Source organism: Saccopteryx leptura, chromosome 8 (assembly GCF_036850995.1).
Source record: "Saccopteryx leptura isolate mSacLep1 chromosome 8, mSacLep1_pri_phased_curated, whole genome shotgun sequence".
Lineage (NCBI taxonomy): Eukaryota > Metazoa > Chordata > Mammalia > Chiroptera > Emballonuridae > Saccopteryx > Saccopteryx leptura.
The window spans coordinates 54,794,406-54,812,191 of record NC_089510.1 but is presented as its reverse complement, the minus strand read 5'-3'; the positions used below and the strand labels follow the sequence as shown (position 1 = coordinate 54,812,191).

At 36.1% G+C, this 17,786-nt stretch overlaps 1 protein-coding gene across 3 annotated transcripts in view; it reads left to right on the top strand.

Moving 5' to 3' along the window:
• Positions 1-17,786, top strand: part of ZNF148 (zinc finger protein 148) — a 130,391-nt gene that overhangs the window by 75,874 nt on the left and 36,731 nt on the right. For all 3 annotated transcript variants that reach the window (XM_066347935.1, XM_066347934.1, XM_066347936.1), the window contains exon 5: positions 11,202-11,327. In XM_066347935.1, the coding sequence (XP_066204032.1) occupies positions 11,202-11,327 (126 nt within the window). The remainder of the gene's footprint in view (positions 1-11,201; positions 11,328-17,786) is intronic.

Here is a 17,786-nt window from a genome sequence, read left to right as displayed (position 1 = left end):
GAACATACTTGTGTAACCACTACCCAGATTAAGATGCAGAACATTATCAGCATTCCAGAGGCCTTCTCCGTCTTCTCTTCCTCTTAGTCACAACCCTCCTTTAATTCCTAAAGAGAGATAACCACTGGCTAATGCTTTTGTCTTGTTCTGTTATTAGTTTTCCCTGATTTTGAATTCAGTGTAAGTAGAATAATTCACTATCTACTCTAGTGTCCGATTTCTTTGTTTTACATTGTTTATGAGATATATCTGTTATTGCATGTAGCAGTTCATTCTATTTTCTGTATAATTGTCAGTTGTATAAATATCAAGATTTATTCATTCTAGTATAGACATTTAGATTGTTTCAAGATGTTGGCTGTTATGAAAAGTGCTGCTGTGAATATTCTTGGATGTGTCTTGGTGCATGTATGTACTCATTTCTGTTGGTTATATACTTAGGATTGAATTTGCTGTGTATGCATATGTTCAGCTGTAGTAGATATTGGCAAAAGTTTTTCTAAGTGGTTTGGCCAAATTAACTGCTCCATATTTTTGATATTTGGTATAGTCAGTCCTTTTAATTTTAGCCATTTTGGTTTGGTAGTAGTATTGCAATGTGATTTTTGGGTTGCATTTCACTGATAACTAATGAAATTGAATACCTTTTCATGTTTACTGGCAATTTGGGTATTTTTTATAAGGTGCAAACTTACCTTTTGCTTATTTTTCCATTAGATTTTTTCTCTTACAGATTTGTAGCAGTTCTTTGTAGAAGTTCTATATATACTGCTCACAAAAATTAGGGGATATTTCAGAATGAATATGAAGTGATTCAAAAAAAGCATTTGATTTTTTTTATTAAACAAGAACATCAGAAAAGCAAATGACAGGTCAAAGAAAGTTGTTTGATTATGCAAATGAGATGCAAAACCAACTTTTATTTCATTGGTGAAAATGCACTGTACAAAAGGCTGAACGTACTGGAATAATTAATCTTCTTGTTCCCTGATCCCCTAATTTTTGTGAGCAGTGTACATCTGCCTATATATATCTACCTATATATATATATGTAGATATATATATCACATTTATCTTTTCTACTCTGATTTGCCTTTTAACTCTTTCCGTAAACTGAAGTTAATGTTAATAAAGTTTAATTTATATATCTTTTTATTTTGGTTGGTGTTCTGTGTATCTTGTTTAAGAATTCTCTTCCTACCCCTAGGTCATGAAGGTATTTTCCTCTGTTACCTTCTAGCAGTTTTTATGTTTTCTTCTCCCATTTAGGTGAACAGTCTATTTGGAATTGATTTTTGCTGATGTGAAATAGGGATCAAGGCTTATTTGATGTTTTTTTCCTACTTATCTATAGAAAATTTTCCAGTTTTATTTTGATTTTTTTATTGATTTTGAGGGAGAGAGAGAGGCAGAGAGAGAGAGTAAGGAAAGAAATGAGAAGCATCAACTTGTAGTTGCTTTACTTTAGTTGTTCATTGCTTGCTTCTCATTCGTGCTTGATGGGGGTGGGGCAGCTCAAGCTGAGCCAGTGAGCCCTTGCTCAAGCCAGTGACCCTGGGATCATGTCCATGATCAGTGTTCAGGCTGGTGACCTCAGGATTTTGAACTGGGGACCTCAGCATTCTGGGTTGATGCTTCTCTTCACTGCGCCACCACCCGTCAGGCAAAGTGTTTTTAGTTTTACTTTGTTGGCTTAATGTTTCAGTTCTGATAAATAGATTTTTCTTTGATTATTGCTAGGAATTTATGTTGAGAGTGGACTTAATAACTTTTTTTTTAGATAATGAAGTAACACATACTTGTTTGAGAACATGTAAAAAAATTTAAAACAAATTAAGAGAGAAGATAAAAATTGCTGTGATTTTACTGCTGTAGGATAATTAATATTTGAATGTTAGCATTTTAGTGTTTCCTTTTTATTTTTTTGTGTATGTATTTATATATTTCTATAACATTTCCTGCAGACATGAATTTATATGTTTGTATAAAATTATAAAAGTATTTTTACATACTTATGTTTATCGCTTAACCTTGAAGTATGAGCATTTTACTGTCATTAATATTATTCAGAAGATTTCTAACTGTATAATGTCATAGCTATACTATATTATAATTTCTAACTGTTTATTATTGAATACTAGACATATTTGACTACACTTTACTATCATAAAATATTATGATGTGATGTAGATATTGTTGTCATGTGATTATTTCTTCAGTATAGATTTTTTAAGACTCTGTGTATATACTAGCCAATTTTTAGCCTACAAAAGTTAACCAGATCTCCCTTTGATAGACTATGAAAGTCCCAACTTAATATATTATAAATGATGTGTAGAGTAGGAAAAGTAAAATATAATTTCTAGATTTGTATATTATGTTGAGAAAAACCAAATGAGTTGGTGTGAAAATTTTAAGTCTTTAGACAGAAGACTGGGATAATATAGCATATTGAAAGGCAGGGAATTTAGATGAAGATTCTAATGTGAAAGATTATTTTTAGCAATATTGAGTTTAGATAATAGAATGTTTAAGTGATGTTTTGTAGAAATTGGTAACCCTTTATGTATCTAAGGAATTGTGTTTCTTTTAACTCTAACCAATGCTTTTCTTGTTTTACCATACTAATACTGAAAGCCAGGTTCACCCGGGTAGTAATTGGAAGAGGTGGGATTGAAACTCATGTCTTATGCTTCTCGTAAACACTGCTGGTGTTTTGTTCACTTTGTTATTTTAAAAATTATATTCTTTTCCTGCCTGACCAGGCGGTGGCTCAGTGGATGGAATGTTGGCTTGGGACACAAGGGACCCAGGTTTGAAACCCTGAGGTCGCTGGCTTGAGCGTGGGATCATAGACATACCCCATGGTCGCTGGCTTGAGCAGGGGGTCACTGGCTCAACTGGAGCCCCCCACCCCAGTCAAGGCACATGTGAGAAAGCAATCAATGAACAACTAAGGTGCTGCAATTATGAATTGATGCTTCTCATCTCTCTCCCTTCCTGTCTGTTTCCCCTCCCCCTCCATTTCTCTCTCTCTCTCTCTCTCTCTCTCACACACACACACACACACACACACACACAAAAAGTATAGAATTTCCAAGGAGGATGGGTGGGATTTGAGTTGGTAGCACTGTTTTAGGTAAGATAAATTGATCACATTGTTTACTTCATCTTACTGTTTTCTAAAGTATAAGATTCTGATATAGCAAGCCAAATGCAAATTTATAGCAAGAAATATCATAGGTCAGCAGACTAGAATGTTTGTTGTGAACTGTAGATCTCTGTATCTTTTTGATATTGAGATATAACTGTGGACTTTCTCAAACACAGACAAATGCAGCTCCTTTCAAAATTTTGAATGCATTCATAGGTTAGACGGAAGGGATTCATGATTCACACAAAGGCCTGTCCATCAGTGTGCTGCTTCTCCTCCCTGCCCTATTCTGTGGCTCGATGTGCTTTATGTTGGAAATCTTCCTCTTGACTGATTACATCTAACTGTTCTTGCCAAACTATTCTGGAAAAATGTACACACACACACTTCTATACGCTTGGACTTTAAAATTCTCTTGTTCTGGACTCCATAAATACTCCCATATATTGTTAACATTCTTTCTTTAGACAGTATGTTTGTAGTACAGTTACTTGTGTTATATCTTTCTTTTTTCTTTTTTTTAAGTGAGAGGGACAGACAGGGACAGACAACAGACAGAAAGGGAGAGAGATAAGAAGAATCAAGTCATACTTGCAGCATCTTAGTTGTTCATTGATTGCTTTCTCATACTTTGGGGATCCCCAGCTGAACCAGTAATCCCTTGCTTAAGCCAGTGACCTTGGGCTCAAGCCAGTGACCATGGGGTTATGTCTATGATCCCACGTTCAAGCCGGCAACCCCACATTCAAGCTAGCGACCTCTGGGTTTCGAACCTGGCTTCTCAACGTCCCTGGTCGAAGTCCCTGGTTGATGCTTTATCAACTGCACCACCAATGGGTCAGGCTCTTTTTACGTTTTAACACTGTAATGCTTGTGGTCATCTTGATTCATCTTTTTTCCTAGGCAATATTTTGGAACAAATTTCTTCTAGTGATAGTTAAACACATTGTTTTTATGGTCTTTGCACTACTTTTACTCTCAGAATAACTGTTTCTCTAAATTTGGAGGTAAATTTTTGCCTATATGCTTACTATAGATTATTCTTTCAAAAATCTGGCCAGTAGAAGAAAGAAGTTGTTGGAAGAATTTGGGATCGTGAGAATTTATTTTATAGGGGAAATTTAATTTAAGTGTGGTTTTAGGCAGAGAAGTAGCTGATGGAGTAAGAGATTGTTTTAGAGAGGCAGTGAGGCAGTAGAGTCTTGGAGATTGGTAGGAATGGAATCATAGCACGGAGTAAAGATGAAAGCACAAAGATACCATCTTTTTACTCAAACAGGGATGGGAAAATGAATCAGAATACCAAAAATTAAAGTTGCAAATTGAAAGGAACATGTGGTTGCCGAGATGGAGAGGAGCTGGTTAAGGACTGCTTCTGTCAAGTGACCTAGCTCTTTTCTGTAAAGTATATCATAAAGCAGGGGTCCCCAAACTAAGGCCCGCGGGCCACATGCGGCCCCCTGAGGCCATTTATCCGGCCCCTGCCGCACTTCAGGAAGGGGCACCTCTTTCATTGGTGGTCAGTGAGAAGAGCATAGTTCCCATTGAAATACTGGTCAGTTTGTTGATTGAAATATACTTGTTCTTTATTTTAAATATTGTATTTGTTCCCGTTTTGTTGTTTTTTTTTTTTTTTTTTTTTTACTTTAAAATAAGATATGTGCAGTGTGCATAGGGATTTGTTCATAGGTTTTTTTTATAGTCCGGCCCTCCAACAGTCTGAGGGACAGTGAACTGGCCCCCTGTGTAAAAAGTTTGGGGACCCCTGTCATAAAGAATCTCGCAGGCTGAGCTGGGGAGAATATAACTGATACCTTGGGCAACAAGGAGCTGTTTTTGATCCCTCATTTGGGAAATGACAAGAAAACAGTGTTGTAGTAATTTATTTGTGGAAGAACACTTTTGGGGAAAGGATGCCCAAAAGCAGCAGGGTTGATAAGGTGAGTTGAAATGCATTGGATGCTGCTAGATACGATGTAGGCTATTGAGAGTGAAGAGAAGGACGAATTCAGAATGATTCATCTAAAGTGTCACCTTATTTTTGGTAGACCAAAATTTGCAAACCAAATCAAATATTCATTGCATACTGAATCTGGCAATATTATTTTAGGTACATTTACATTTGTTGTATCACTTATTAACATTATTGAGTCCAGAAGAAAGAAGTTGAGTAGCAGATTTGGAAGAAAAAAAATAAATGATGGCCATATATGATAAACTTGCAGTTCTGCCTAGGTCTCGTGCTTCATCCTTGAAGCCTTTTGCATTTATGTCAGATCTCATTAATTTCTCACTTTCATACATCCCTTATTTCCTGTTCCATTAATTTAGGTTGAGCCCATGTGCTGTCTTGAATTGGGGTTTTTTTTTTTTGTAATGCATCAGAATTTTCCATCTACATCTTAAACCTTTGAAAAAGAGACCCTTTATTTATTTAAATTTTTATGTTTCAATTTCAGTTTACATTCTATATCATTTTGTATTAGTTTCAGTTATACAGTGTGATGATTAAACAATCCTCTACTTTACAAATGATCCCCCAGTATTTCAAGTACCTGCGTGGCATCATATATGACTATTACGATGTTATTGACTATATTCCCTATGCTGTACTTTACATATCCATTGATTGTTTTCTAACTACCAGTCTTAACTTATTCTCATTACTTTCTTTACTCAGTCCTCCATTCCCTCTCCCCCCTGGCAACCATCAGTCTTTTCTCTGTATCTTTGAGTCTGTTTCTGTTTTATTTGTTGATTTATATTGTTCTTCAGATTCCACATATAAGTGAAATCATATGGTATTTGTTTTTCTCTGACTGGCTTATTTCACTTAGCATAATATTCTACAGTTCTATTATCCATGCTGTTGCAAATGGTAAGATTCTTTTTTATGGTCAAGTAATGTTCCATTATATAAATGTATCACAGCTTTTTTATCCACTTGTTTACTGGTGGGTACTAGGGTTTTTCATATCTTGGCTATTGTAAATAACACTGCAGTGAACACAGGGGTGCATATATTATTTTGAATTCGTGTTTTGGATTTCTTTGGCTAAATACTCAGAAGTGAAATGGCTGGATCCAAAAGCAGTTCCATTTTTAATTATTTGAAGACCCTCCGTACTGTATTTTATAGTGGCTGCTTCAATCTACATTCCCATTAACAGTATATCAGGGTTCCTGTTTCTCCACATCCTTGCCAATACTTGTTTGTTGATTTATTGATAACTATTCTGACAGGTGTGAAGTGTTATCTCATTGTGGTTTTAATTTGCATTTCTCTGATGATTAGTGACATTGAGTATCTTTTCATATGTCTATTGGTCATCTGTATGTTCTCTTTTGAGAAGTATATATTCAGGTCTTTTGCCCACTTTTTGATTTTTTTTGTTGGGGGGCAGTGTTGAGTTATATTAGCCCTTATTGGATGTTTCATTGGTGAATATCTTCTCCCATTCAGTAGGCTTTTTGTCTTGTTTTTAGAATTAGAATCTTGGTAAATTTAAAGCTATTGCTGTATTATTTTAGACTGAATGTAGCACATAGTCATTTAATAGCTCTTGAAAGAGTGTGTGAAAGCTATTATGAGAAATACCAAAAAAGAATATCTTATTTTTAGATATCAAGGGTAATATATAGACACATGAGTTAGTTAAATATAAAAGTAGGATAGTTTTTTATTGAATTTATTGGGATAACATTGGTTAATAAAATTATATAGGTTTCAAGTGTACAGTTCTATAGCATGTCATCTGCGTATTGTATTGTGTGTTCACTATGCAAAGTCATCTTCTTTTGTCACTATATGTCTCCCCTTTACCCTCTTCTGCCTTCCCCATCTTCCTTTCCCTCTAGTAATCATGACACTGTTGTCTGTGTCTGTGAGTTTTTTGTTTGATTGTTTTTACTTAATCCTTTCACCTTTTTTACCCAGCCCCCCAACCCAGCATCTTTTTTTTTTTTTTTTAATTGGGCAAAAAATAATGAAATAAGTCTTGGAAAAGAAAGAATTATTTTGCATTCTGGGCTTGAGTTACTGGTAATTAGCATCAAGGGAAGCAGTTTTTCCTATAGAGAGACCCCTTTATGTTTAAGGTTGGGAAAATAGAAGGATTAAAAATGAGAAAAACATCAGAATAATTGAGATATATTTTAGAACTAGCATGAACGAACCAGCTTTGATTGTGGTAAGGGCTGAGGAAACATTGTCACTATAGGCCTATGTCTTCTAAGGATGCTGGGGAAGAAATTAGATGAGTGTACAGGGTACATATGACATATGGGAGTCATGCCTGACAGCTTCCTTAAGTCTCAAAGTTGGAGACCTGGAGGGAGCTTCAATCGGTGGATGAATCTTAGAGTTTTAGGTGGAGAAATGTCTGGATGGGAAGGGTGATTTTCAGTGTTTAATGGTATTTCTGGTTTGGTAGTGAGAACAGCATTGAAATTTACCTCTCAAATGTAGGTATTAGGTTTCACAGGGGACTAGGTAAAAGAGTAAAACTTTAGTGACAGGGAAGAAACTAGAGATTTTATTTTATTTTTTTTAAATTTAACATACTTCCTAGTTTATTGGTTTTCATGATGCTTTAGTAAATGTTTCAAAAATCCAGCAAACTGATCTTTTCAAATGTCACACATCTGTAGATGTTTGCTTTGATTAATTATATCTTATTTAAGTGAAAACACCGAGAACTTGATTTCTTTTAAAGACAGTTATCAAGGAAAGAGTAGATAACTTATGGATGAATTATTGTCTTTTTTGTTAGGCTTATTTTTTCATGTTTTAAAAATATTTTTATTTTTTTTTAAATATTTACTGATTTTAGAGAGAGGAATGGAGAGAACGAGAGAGACGGGAACATCAGTCTGTTTCTGTATGTGCCCTGAGCAGGGATTGAACTGTCAACCTTTGCTTTGGGACGATGCTCTTAACAACTGAGCTGTCCAGCCAGGGCATTTTGTTTTGTTTTAGATAATTGTAGTCTTCTATGGGCCAAAGAAGGGTTAAGTTTCCAGCTGTCTTATTACACTCATCCATTTATATTTATGGATTTACTAACATCTTTTCTAAGCACTTTAGGCTGGACCATGTACTTTAGTGTGTGGTTGGTAAGGCCATATATAGAGGAGATTACAGTACATACTGTATTTCAGTTATGAGTGAGAAGCCTACTGGAGCATTCTAATGTTTCTTGCTATTTGCCTATTAACATTTGTAATACTTTGATCCATTGATATTTGTAGGATTGGGTCTATGCTTTTATAATGTTAAAAATGTGCCTTATATTTGAAAATGCAAGTCCTAATATGAATTCATTCCTTATATGTGGAAGTAACTAAATGGTTCAGATACATGTATAATCTTTTTCACTGCGTATAAAGGCTTTTCCTTGATTTGCGAATAATTGCTAATTGCAAAACTTGTTTGTGCATTTGTCTTTTACTGCACTTGACACTTTTACTAAAAAGAGTTCACCTTTCCCTGCTGCCACATGCTGTATTTTCATGGTTTCTTTGCAATCTGTAAGCTGACAGAAATGTTGGAACTACTTTAGTGCCACTGCAAAATAGGACTGTGCAGTTCAATAGATGCTTAGATGGTCTGTTACCATTTATTCTTATCTCATGCCCAGCCCAAGTATGTCACTTTTAGTTACCTTCACTGGCCCTGGCTGGTTGCTCAGTGGATAGAGCATTGGACCAGCATATGGATGTCCTGGGTTCAGTTTCTGGTTCAGGGCACACAGGAGAAGCAACTGTCTGCTTCTCTCCCTCTTCCCCTCCCACAGCTCGATTGGCTCCCGGTGCTGAGAGTAGTTCTGTTGGCCTCAGGCGCTATAAATAGTTCGGTACTCTAGCATATGCCCCAGACAGGGTTGCTGGTGGATCCCAGTTGGGCTGTATGGGGGAGTCTGCCTTGTTATCTTTCCTCCTCTCACCTAAAAAAAAAGAGCAGGAAAAAAAGTTACTGTCACTTCAGATGGTAAAGTGTCTACATGTTACCAAATAATAATACTAAAAGAGGTTGTAAAGAATGGTCACAAGGAGTGTGCTATAACCTGATGGAATTGTTAGCTGAATAATCATTTACATCATGTTTTTGTGCCAAGATTCTGCTTGATTTGTGATTATCATACTGCATACATTTCAGGAATTTATGAGAACTTTCATTTCCTTTTTTTTTGTTAGTCTGAAATCCCTGGCTTATACAGTGTGTCCATAAAGTCATGGTGCACTTTTGACTGGTCACAGGAAAGCAACAAAAGACGATAGAAATGTGAAATCTGCACCAAATAAAAGGAAAACTCTCCCAGTTTCATACCTATTCAGTGCAGTTTGATGTGGGCTTATGCAGATTTTTTAGGGCTCCTTAGGTAGCTATCCCTACCTAGTATAGCCTCTACAGACTCGTCACTGATTGATGACCTACCAGAACGGGTTTCTCCACCAAACTGCTGGTTTCCTTCAACTGCTTATCCCACCGAGTAATGTTATTCCTATGTGGTGGCACTTCGTTACAAACGCACCGATATTCATGTTGCACTTTGGTCACAGATTCAAATTTAGTGAGCCACAGAACACACTGAACTTTCCTCTGTACCGTCCACATCTCGACTGGCATGGCCATGGGCTGCTCTGCTGTATACACGGTGTTACGTCATCATCTGCGCATGCGCACATGCTGCCACATCATCCTACAGAAACTGGGAGGGTTTTCCTTTTATTTGGTGCAGATTTCACATTTCTATTGTCTTTTGTTGCTTTCCTGTGACCGGTCAAAAGTGCACCATGACTTTACGGACACACTGTATTGTATTTTCTCATGAACCTCTTCTACAGCTGTCTTCAAACTTTACTCTATAAATCTGTAAGATGTTTATAATCTTTTGTGTCTTGTTCTAGTATGTATTTTTAAAATATGGTCATTAGTACATTTTACTTCCTGGATTATTATCGATTCTTTTCAAGCTTAAGAGCTACATAAGTTTCTTTCTCAGAGTTCTGGAAGCTGGAAGTCGGAAGTCCGGGATCAGGGTGTCAGCTTGGTAGGGTGAGGACCTTCTTTAGGTTGCAGACATCTTATTGTGTCCTCACATGGTACAAGGGTCAAGTATTTTTAATTTTATAGCTTGTTGAGTAAAATTTTCTTAGTTTTAAGATTCTTATGTTTTCATTTTAAAGATAGATGGAAAATATAGCAGTGAGGGTTGGGTGACTGAGCGCCATCAGTTCCTTATGAGAATTACTCTACTTTAGTGACCTTAGAACCCTGGTGTATTCTTTTTAGGACAAACAATTCTTCGTATCTGTGAGAACTGAGGTTTGAAGATAGGTCATATTGTTGACATCTTAATGTTTCTTATGGTATTTCTATATTGTGTAGTCAACATTGTCTTGTGACATACATAGTGGGCAACCTAGAGCCATATGCAATTCCATGAACATATTTGGTGATGGTTTGTTGTAGAAGCCAGGAAAATACTGGCTAAAATATTGTCAAAAGTGTTGTGCTTAAAGATAATTAAGTTTTCATACTTTATTTTGCCTTTCTTTTGATGTGATGACCTTGTATAATTTTGTGTTGTTTTCCTGATATTTTGTAAATTGAGAGAAAGCTTATCCTGAAGTCTAAGTACACTTTTTATCCTCCCAAGATTTTATTGATTTTTGGAATATAACCTTTCTTTGTGCTTTTAACTCCAGCATCACTTTCCTTAAATGTGGGAGTGAAATTGATGTTACTGTCGCCTTCTACTTTATTTTGGTAGGCCTCATAGTCATCTTTCCCAGGGCTTCTTTAATCTTTTCTTTCCCAGATAGATGTTTGTAAAATCTTAGTTTATCCCTCAGTTTTTGTACTCTGGAATCTTATTTTTCAATTGCCTACTAATGAATTCTTAACGCGCTATTTACTTGCACACACATAGATTATCATGGGAGCCACCTATACATAGGATTAGCAAAGGAGTAAATAAATATGCAATGGCTTTTTGTCACAGTGGATTTTGTTTATTTCTAAAATTGGCTTTTTTTTTAACAGATAAGTGTAAAGCAAGAAATTACTTTTACTGATGTGTCTGAGCAACTGATGAGAGACAAAAAACAAATCAGAGAGCCAGTAGACTTACAGAAAAAGAAGAAACGGAAACAACGTTCTCCTGCAAAAGTAAGAGATTATATTAAGGTGGTGGTCCCTTACCTGTTAATCCCAAACTATTGGCTAATCTTATGGGCAGGAACCTGACTGGACCATAAAGCGGATGTAAAACCGTGTCACGTGGCTTCGTATAGTTGGAATGCTGCATCGGCCAGCGGGGGTGCTTGCCTGCACGGAGGTGGTGGGCCATGCTTTCCATTTTTCACTTCTTTTTCACTGTTTTTTTCCCCTAAAAACAAACTTTTCTTTCCCTGTGTCTCTCTTGTCTTTAAAAACTGACAGATGGTATGCAGTACCCTGCTTTTCATTCATATTAACTTTACTTTTTTTAATATGGTTTTAGGAAAATTCAAAACCGATTATGTATCAGGAAAAGGTTTTGGAATACCTGTATTAGAATAGAGTGTAAGGTCCATGAGGGCATGGACTTTATTCACAGCTATATCCCAAGAGCCTGGAATAGCAGGCATAATAGATACTCAGCAAATACTTTTTGGGTGAGCTGGTGGATAAGTAAATGAACAAGTTACCCAATAAACACTATTAGGGATTGCCTGCTTCCCCCCCTCCCTTTAGTATAGTTACAGTTGACTATATGTAACATTTTGGTATTCCTACAAATACCTATGAACTCATGCTGCAATAACTTTATAGTTATTTTTCATCTTTTGTTTTCTTCCCTCAGATAGAGAAGAAGGCTTTTTATAAAAAGATTATGTTATAACGTGACATTTTATTTTTATGGATAATTGTTTTTACATTGTGATTTAAATAATAATTATCGTTATTTATATATCTGTATGCTTTTGGACTTAGTGGTGTGCTGAAGCCAGATGGCACTGGCTTGCTAGAGCTGATGGCTACTTTTCAGTAATTTTGCATGTCAGTACTCAAACCATTGGTATCTTAAAATTAGCCATGGTAAGGTTATTTACACCATGAAAATCAGTAAACCCTTTCCAACCCTCTGATTTCTTAACCTGTTGTTAAACATTTACCAACATGCCACTGGTTTTGGGTTACATAAGTATGCCTGTTATAGAAGAGTTTAAAAAATAGACTAAAATAACTCATTGTTATATTTTCTAGAGAAAGCTACCTTATTTTTTTGCCACATTCCCTTTCCATCTTCAAATTTGTAGATATAATTTCCAGATTTTTAACCCTTTAAGCACATGTAAGCTATTTTTACATTAAAGTTATTAATGTTTTTTTCCCTTTTTATTGAACTTCTTGGGTGGCACTGGTTAACAAAATTATATGGGTTTCCACTGTGCACTGTGTTGTTTCTTTACCCCTTCAAGTCCGGTCTCCTTCCACTGCCGTCTGCCCCTCCTGTACCCTCCACCATCTGGCCCACCCTCCTCCCCCAGCAGTCACCACACTGTGTCCCTGTCCCTGAGTTTTCTCTCTCTTTTTCTTTCTTTTTTTTGCTTAATCCCCTATAAGGATATTATTAGCTACATAATATTTTGATATGTCACCTTGTATTCAGGGGTTGCTTTTGCTTTCATTTTAAATCATGCTGCACCAAAAAATATTTATGTATAGATATTTGTGCACTACTCAATCAAAGGGCATGAATGTTAGAAAAGGTTTCTTTCTTTCTTTTTTTTTTTTTTTTTTGTATTTTTCCTAAATTGGAAACGGGGAAGGCAGTCAGACAGACTCCCGCATGAGCCCGACTGGGATCCACCCGGCATGCCCACCAGGGGGCGATGCTCTACCCATCTGGGGCATCGCTCTGCCGCAATCAGAGCCATTCTAGCGCCTGAGGCAGAGGCCATGGAGCCATCCTCAGCACCTGGGCCAACTTTGCTCCAGTGGAGCCTCAGCTGCGGGAGGGGAAGAGAGAGACAGAGAGGAAGGAGAGGGGAAGGGGTGGAGAAGCAGATGGGCGCTTCTCGTGTGCCCTGGCTGGGAATCGAACACGGGACTCCCACACGCCAGGCTGATGCTCTACCACTGAGCCAACCGGCCAGGGTCAGAAAAGGTTTCTTGATGATGTTACTCCTTTCAGATGTTATACCAGTTGCTACCTGCAGTGACCTAAGGTGTCTGCCCATTTTATCAGCCTCGAGTGGGAGACTTTTGCTTTTTATGTAACTTAAGAGGGGCATCTCAATATTGTTTTAATTTCTTGAGTTGCTGGTCGTACTAAATTTGTTTTTTTCCAGTAATTATTGGCATTTTATATTTATGTTTTCTGAAATTCCTCCCCCTTCCCTTTTCTTGGGGTTAATGTTTTTCTGAGAAATTTAGATGATACCCTTTTTTTTTTGCATTAATGAATGAACCAGGTTCTTCAGTATAGAACAATACTAGGTTTTGAGGAAAAAAATTAATCTCTAAAGTGGTTTGTGCTAGTGATTATCTTACTTTGGGTTCACTGCTGATCTATAAGGAATTTATTTCAAGTCTAAAAACAACATAATGAATATAAAGTCTACATTTTCTTTGCTATTTTATTGCCATGTGTTTCTGGTTTTATTCTTGAATGTAATATATTCTGAAATTCTGACTAAAACTCAGACTATTATCTTCTAGTAGAGTATTATTTGGTAGTATGTTTTAGATGTAAGTATCAGGTTTTTAAAGGGTTTAAGCTATTTTGCTTTCTATTAGAGATAGTTAAATTCATTTATAATATATTTCTAAAGGTATTTAAGAATTTATATATCTCTGTACTTGCTAGTTGAAAGATTTGGCTTTCTCTAAGTATAAGAAAATACTTTGGGGCAGCCTTTTAGGAAATTCTTAGTAGAGAGAAATGACCAGAAATAATGTATGGCAGACAGGGCTATGAGAATAACAAAAACAATTATTTTTAAATTGTTCTGACATGTTACATGTAATGGGACAAAGAGTAGTTGTGGACTGTTTTTAACACAGTTCTACAGTCTTTAGATGAATGTGTTTGGAGTTTTTGTGTCTGGAGTTTTAGAATTTTGAGGCATCATAACCAGTGAATTACTTCACATTTTTGCAGGCATGTGTTTAAAAATTTGTACTTCTGATTTTTCATTAAACTGTTCTGCCCTTTAAGTAAACCTTGCGTCATGTTTATAAATCAGTGTGTTGCTTGTTTTAAATTCCTTAAAAACGACTTGAAACTTATCAAAGAATTACAGTTTATTATGCTTAGAGGACTCCACTCTCCCCCAGAACGTTTCCCAAATCTTGAATCTTGCCATTATGAGTATTTTTAGTATGTGTCACCATTGTGTCATATTAGACTGGGGATCAGTACAGGAAATATGTTAAAGTAATGTGATAGACTTGCAATAAAAACATCACAGTATATGATAGCCATATAAATGTGACTCCTTTCCAGATAAGCTTAGTGGTATGAAGTACTATTAGGTCATCTACAGCTGTCGTGAGTTTTTAATCAATAATTGCTTTTTTAGCCTTTGTCATATGGCAAAAAGCCTAGTCATCTTAAGGTAGATTTGATACTTGAAAGTTGCCAACATATATTTGGCATCATGTCTGTAGAAGAAGGAGGATAATCAAGGTAGGGAATGTTATCTAGGTCAAGTTATTTGATACTCTCATGGAGTAAGCTGTTTTAGGAAAGTAAATTTTTCACATAATAAAAGCTTGTCATTTTTAGATGTCAAATTTAATTTAATATCTTAGGGTTGATGATGTAAATTTGTAAACATTTTAAAAAATAGTATGTATGTAATGAACCCCTCTGGGAGGACTGAGAATAGTAGAGCTTTTCCCTTCTTTCCTTGAAAAACTGACAGGTAGATTTTGTTTCTTTTTGCTTATATAAGCTTAGCTGTCTCATTCTTAATGACATGCTATTCATTTTTACATTGCTATACCTATGTGGCCACTTATTATATTCCATTGCCCTTTGGAATTAATTTTGTTTTGTTGTGAATTAGGACTACAGAACACTAAAATTATTAGAAATATAGGAAAAATCTCAGTGCATTCATGTCAGTAGTTCTCCCTACTGGTTCTGTATTAGAGTCACCTATAGAGCTTTTGCAGGTATAAATGCCCAGGTTCACTCCTAGAGATTCTTAGTCACAGGATTTCCATTTATACTTTAAAGAGTCCATGGTAGTTGTGATTTACATTCCAGCTTGAGAATCCCAAGTCTTATTATCACCTGACTTTGCTATTGACTTGTTAGTATTTAGGAGTTAACATTTTCCACTACAGGTTTTATGAAGATTGTTGAGTTAACATTAGTGAACTTTAAGAATCTTTTTTAGTATAATGTAACTATTTTCTTAAATATTGTATATATTTTATAGCTCTTTCAGATTCCTTAGCAATTGCACGAAATACAGAAGGGTACTTTTTAATTAGTTCTCCTTATTTATTTTTTTAGTGAGAATGAGAGAGCAAGGGGAGAGAGGGAGGGACAAACAAGGACAGATAGACAGGGAGGGAGGTAAGAAGCATCAATTCACAGTTGAGACACCTTTAGATTGCTTTCTCATACATAGCTTGATCAGGGGGCTCCAGCTGAGTCAGTGACCCCTTGCTCAAGTCAGTGACTTTGAGCGTCAAGCCAGCGATCATTGGGTCATGTCTATGATCCTACATTCAAGCCAGTGACCCCGTGCTCAAGCTGGATGAGTCCTCACTCAAGCCAGCAACCTCAGGGTCTTGAACCTGGGTCCTCAGTGTCCTATGCCACCATCTGGTCAGGCATACCTCTCCTTATTTTGAAATGTATCTCCTTTTTCATTCTGTCAGCAAATAAATTTCATGTCTATGATATACCAGGATCTTTCCAAATAAAAGAACTGCATTTTTTTTTATCATAACAGTGTAGGTGGTCTGAATAGAAATTGATTATTCAAAGTTATACTGAACTCTGCAAGGTGGAGCATATTCCACACATCAAATTGATTATAAAATTATATAGAGCATCCTTTCCTGAAAATTAATTGTACACCATTGGTTCCCAGAAAAGATTTGTGACTTTGATATTAAAAATATTTAAAATTGGATGATATAATAAAATGAGGAAAATTTAATTAAAAGCAGCAGAGAAGTAGATATACTAGACATTTGTCATACTTTGTCCTGTATGCTAATGTGATTGTGGAATAGTGGCTTTGAAGATGAATTTCTGATGATAAGACTGGGTGTGGAAATAGGGAATAATATTGAAGAGAGAAATGAAGAAGGAAATGAATAAAAGAAAGTGTTAGTTAAATTTTATTTAATTTTCTCAAGGAATTATATATTCTGATGAGTAATTTTTTCACAGAACTGAACTCTAACTTAAAAATATCTTGATGTTTTTCTTTTTAAAAAATCACATACTTCGCCTGACCAGGCCGTGGCGCAGTGGATAGAGTGTTGGACTGGGATGCAAAGGACCCAGGTTTGAGACCCTGAGGTCGCCAGCTTGAGCGCAGGCTCATCTGATTTGAGCAAAAGCTCTCCAGCTTGGACCCAAGGTCGCTGGCTCGAGCAAGGGGTTACTCGGTCTGCTGAAGGCCCGCGGTCAAGGCACATATGAGAAAGCAATCAATGAACAGCTAAGGTGTTGCAACGAAAAACTGATGATTGATGCTTCTCATCTCTCTCTGTTCCTGTCTGTCTGTCCCTCCCTCTCTCTGACTCTCTCTCTCTGTCCCTGTAAAAAAAAAAATCACATACTTCTTTGCCTGGTATTTAGGAAATGTAAGAGAAATAGCTTTTTAAAACACTTTTTATTTATTAATTTGAGAAAGAGAGGTTTCTGTATGTGCCCTGATCAGAGATTGAACCAGCAACCTGTGTGCTTTGGGATAATGCTCTAACCAACTGAGCAATCTGGCCAGGGCAAGAAACAACTTTTTCTAAAATCTATGTATTTTTCTAAAACTCAGGGTTGTTATGCTGAACATTGTTCCCATGCTTATGATGCAGTATATTTTGTTCTGGCACTGTCAGAAGTTTGCCATTTAAATATGAAATTTGGTAATACATAAAATCTAACATTGTTAGATAATAAAAATCCTGAAGAACAAAAGTGACATTGTGAGGGTGAGATTTTAGAGATAACTATGATAGTCAAAATATGGTAGTTATTGCTCTGGTTGACTTTGTTATTTTGTTGTATGACTTTGGGGTTGCACTGTTCTTCCATTTCTAATTGGATTTGAAGAGTAAAGAGAATTTTAGTAAAATAGCTGATAGTAGGTGAGAAATTTAAACTGTTTTCTCTAAATTATCTTTTTTTGGTTTATAAGTTGATTTAGATTAAGAATATATCATATACGTATACACAATGGAATACTATGCGGCCATGAAAACAAAGGAAATCTTACCTTTTGCAACAACATGGATAGACCTGGAGTCTATTATGCTAAGTGAAATAAGCCAGGCAGAGAAAGAAAAATATCACATGACCTCACTCCTATCAGGAATCAATGAACAATGTGAACTGAGGAATAGAAGAGAGGCAGAGAGGGGTCAAAGAGTCCAGAGGGGAAGCATCAGAGG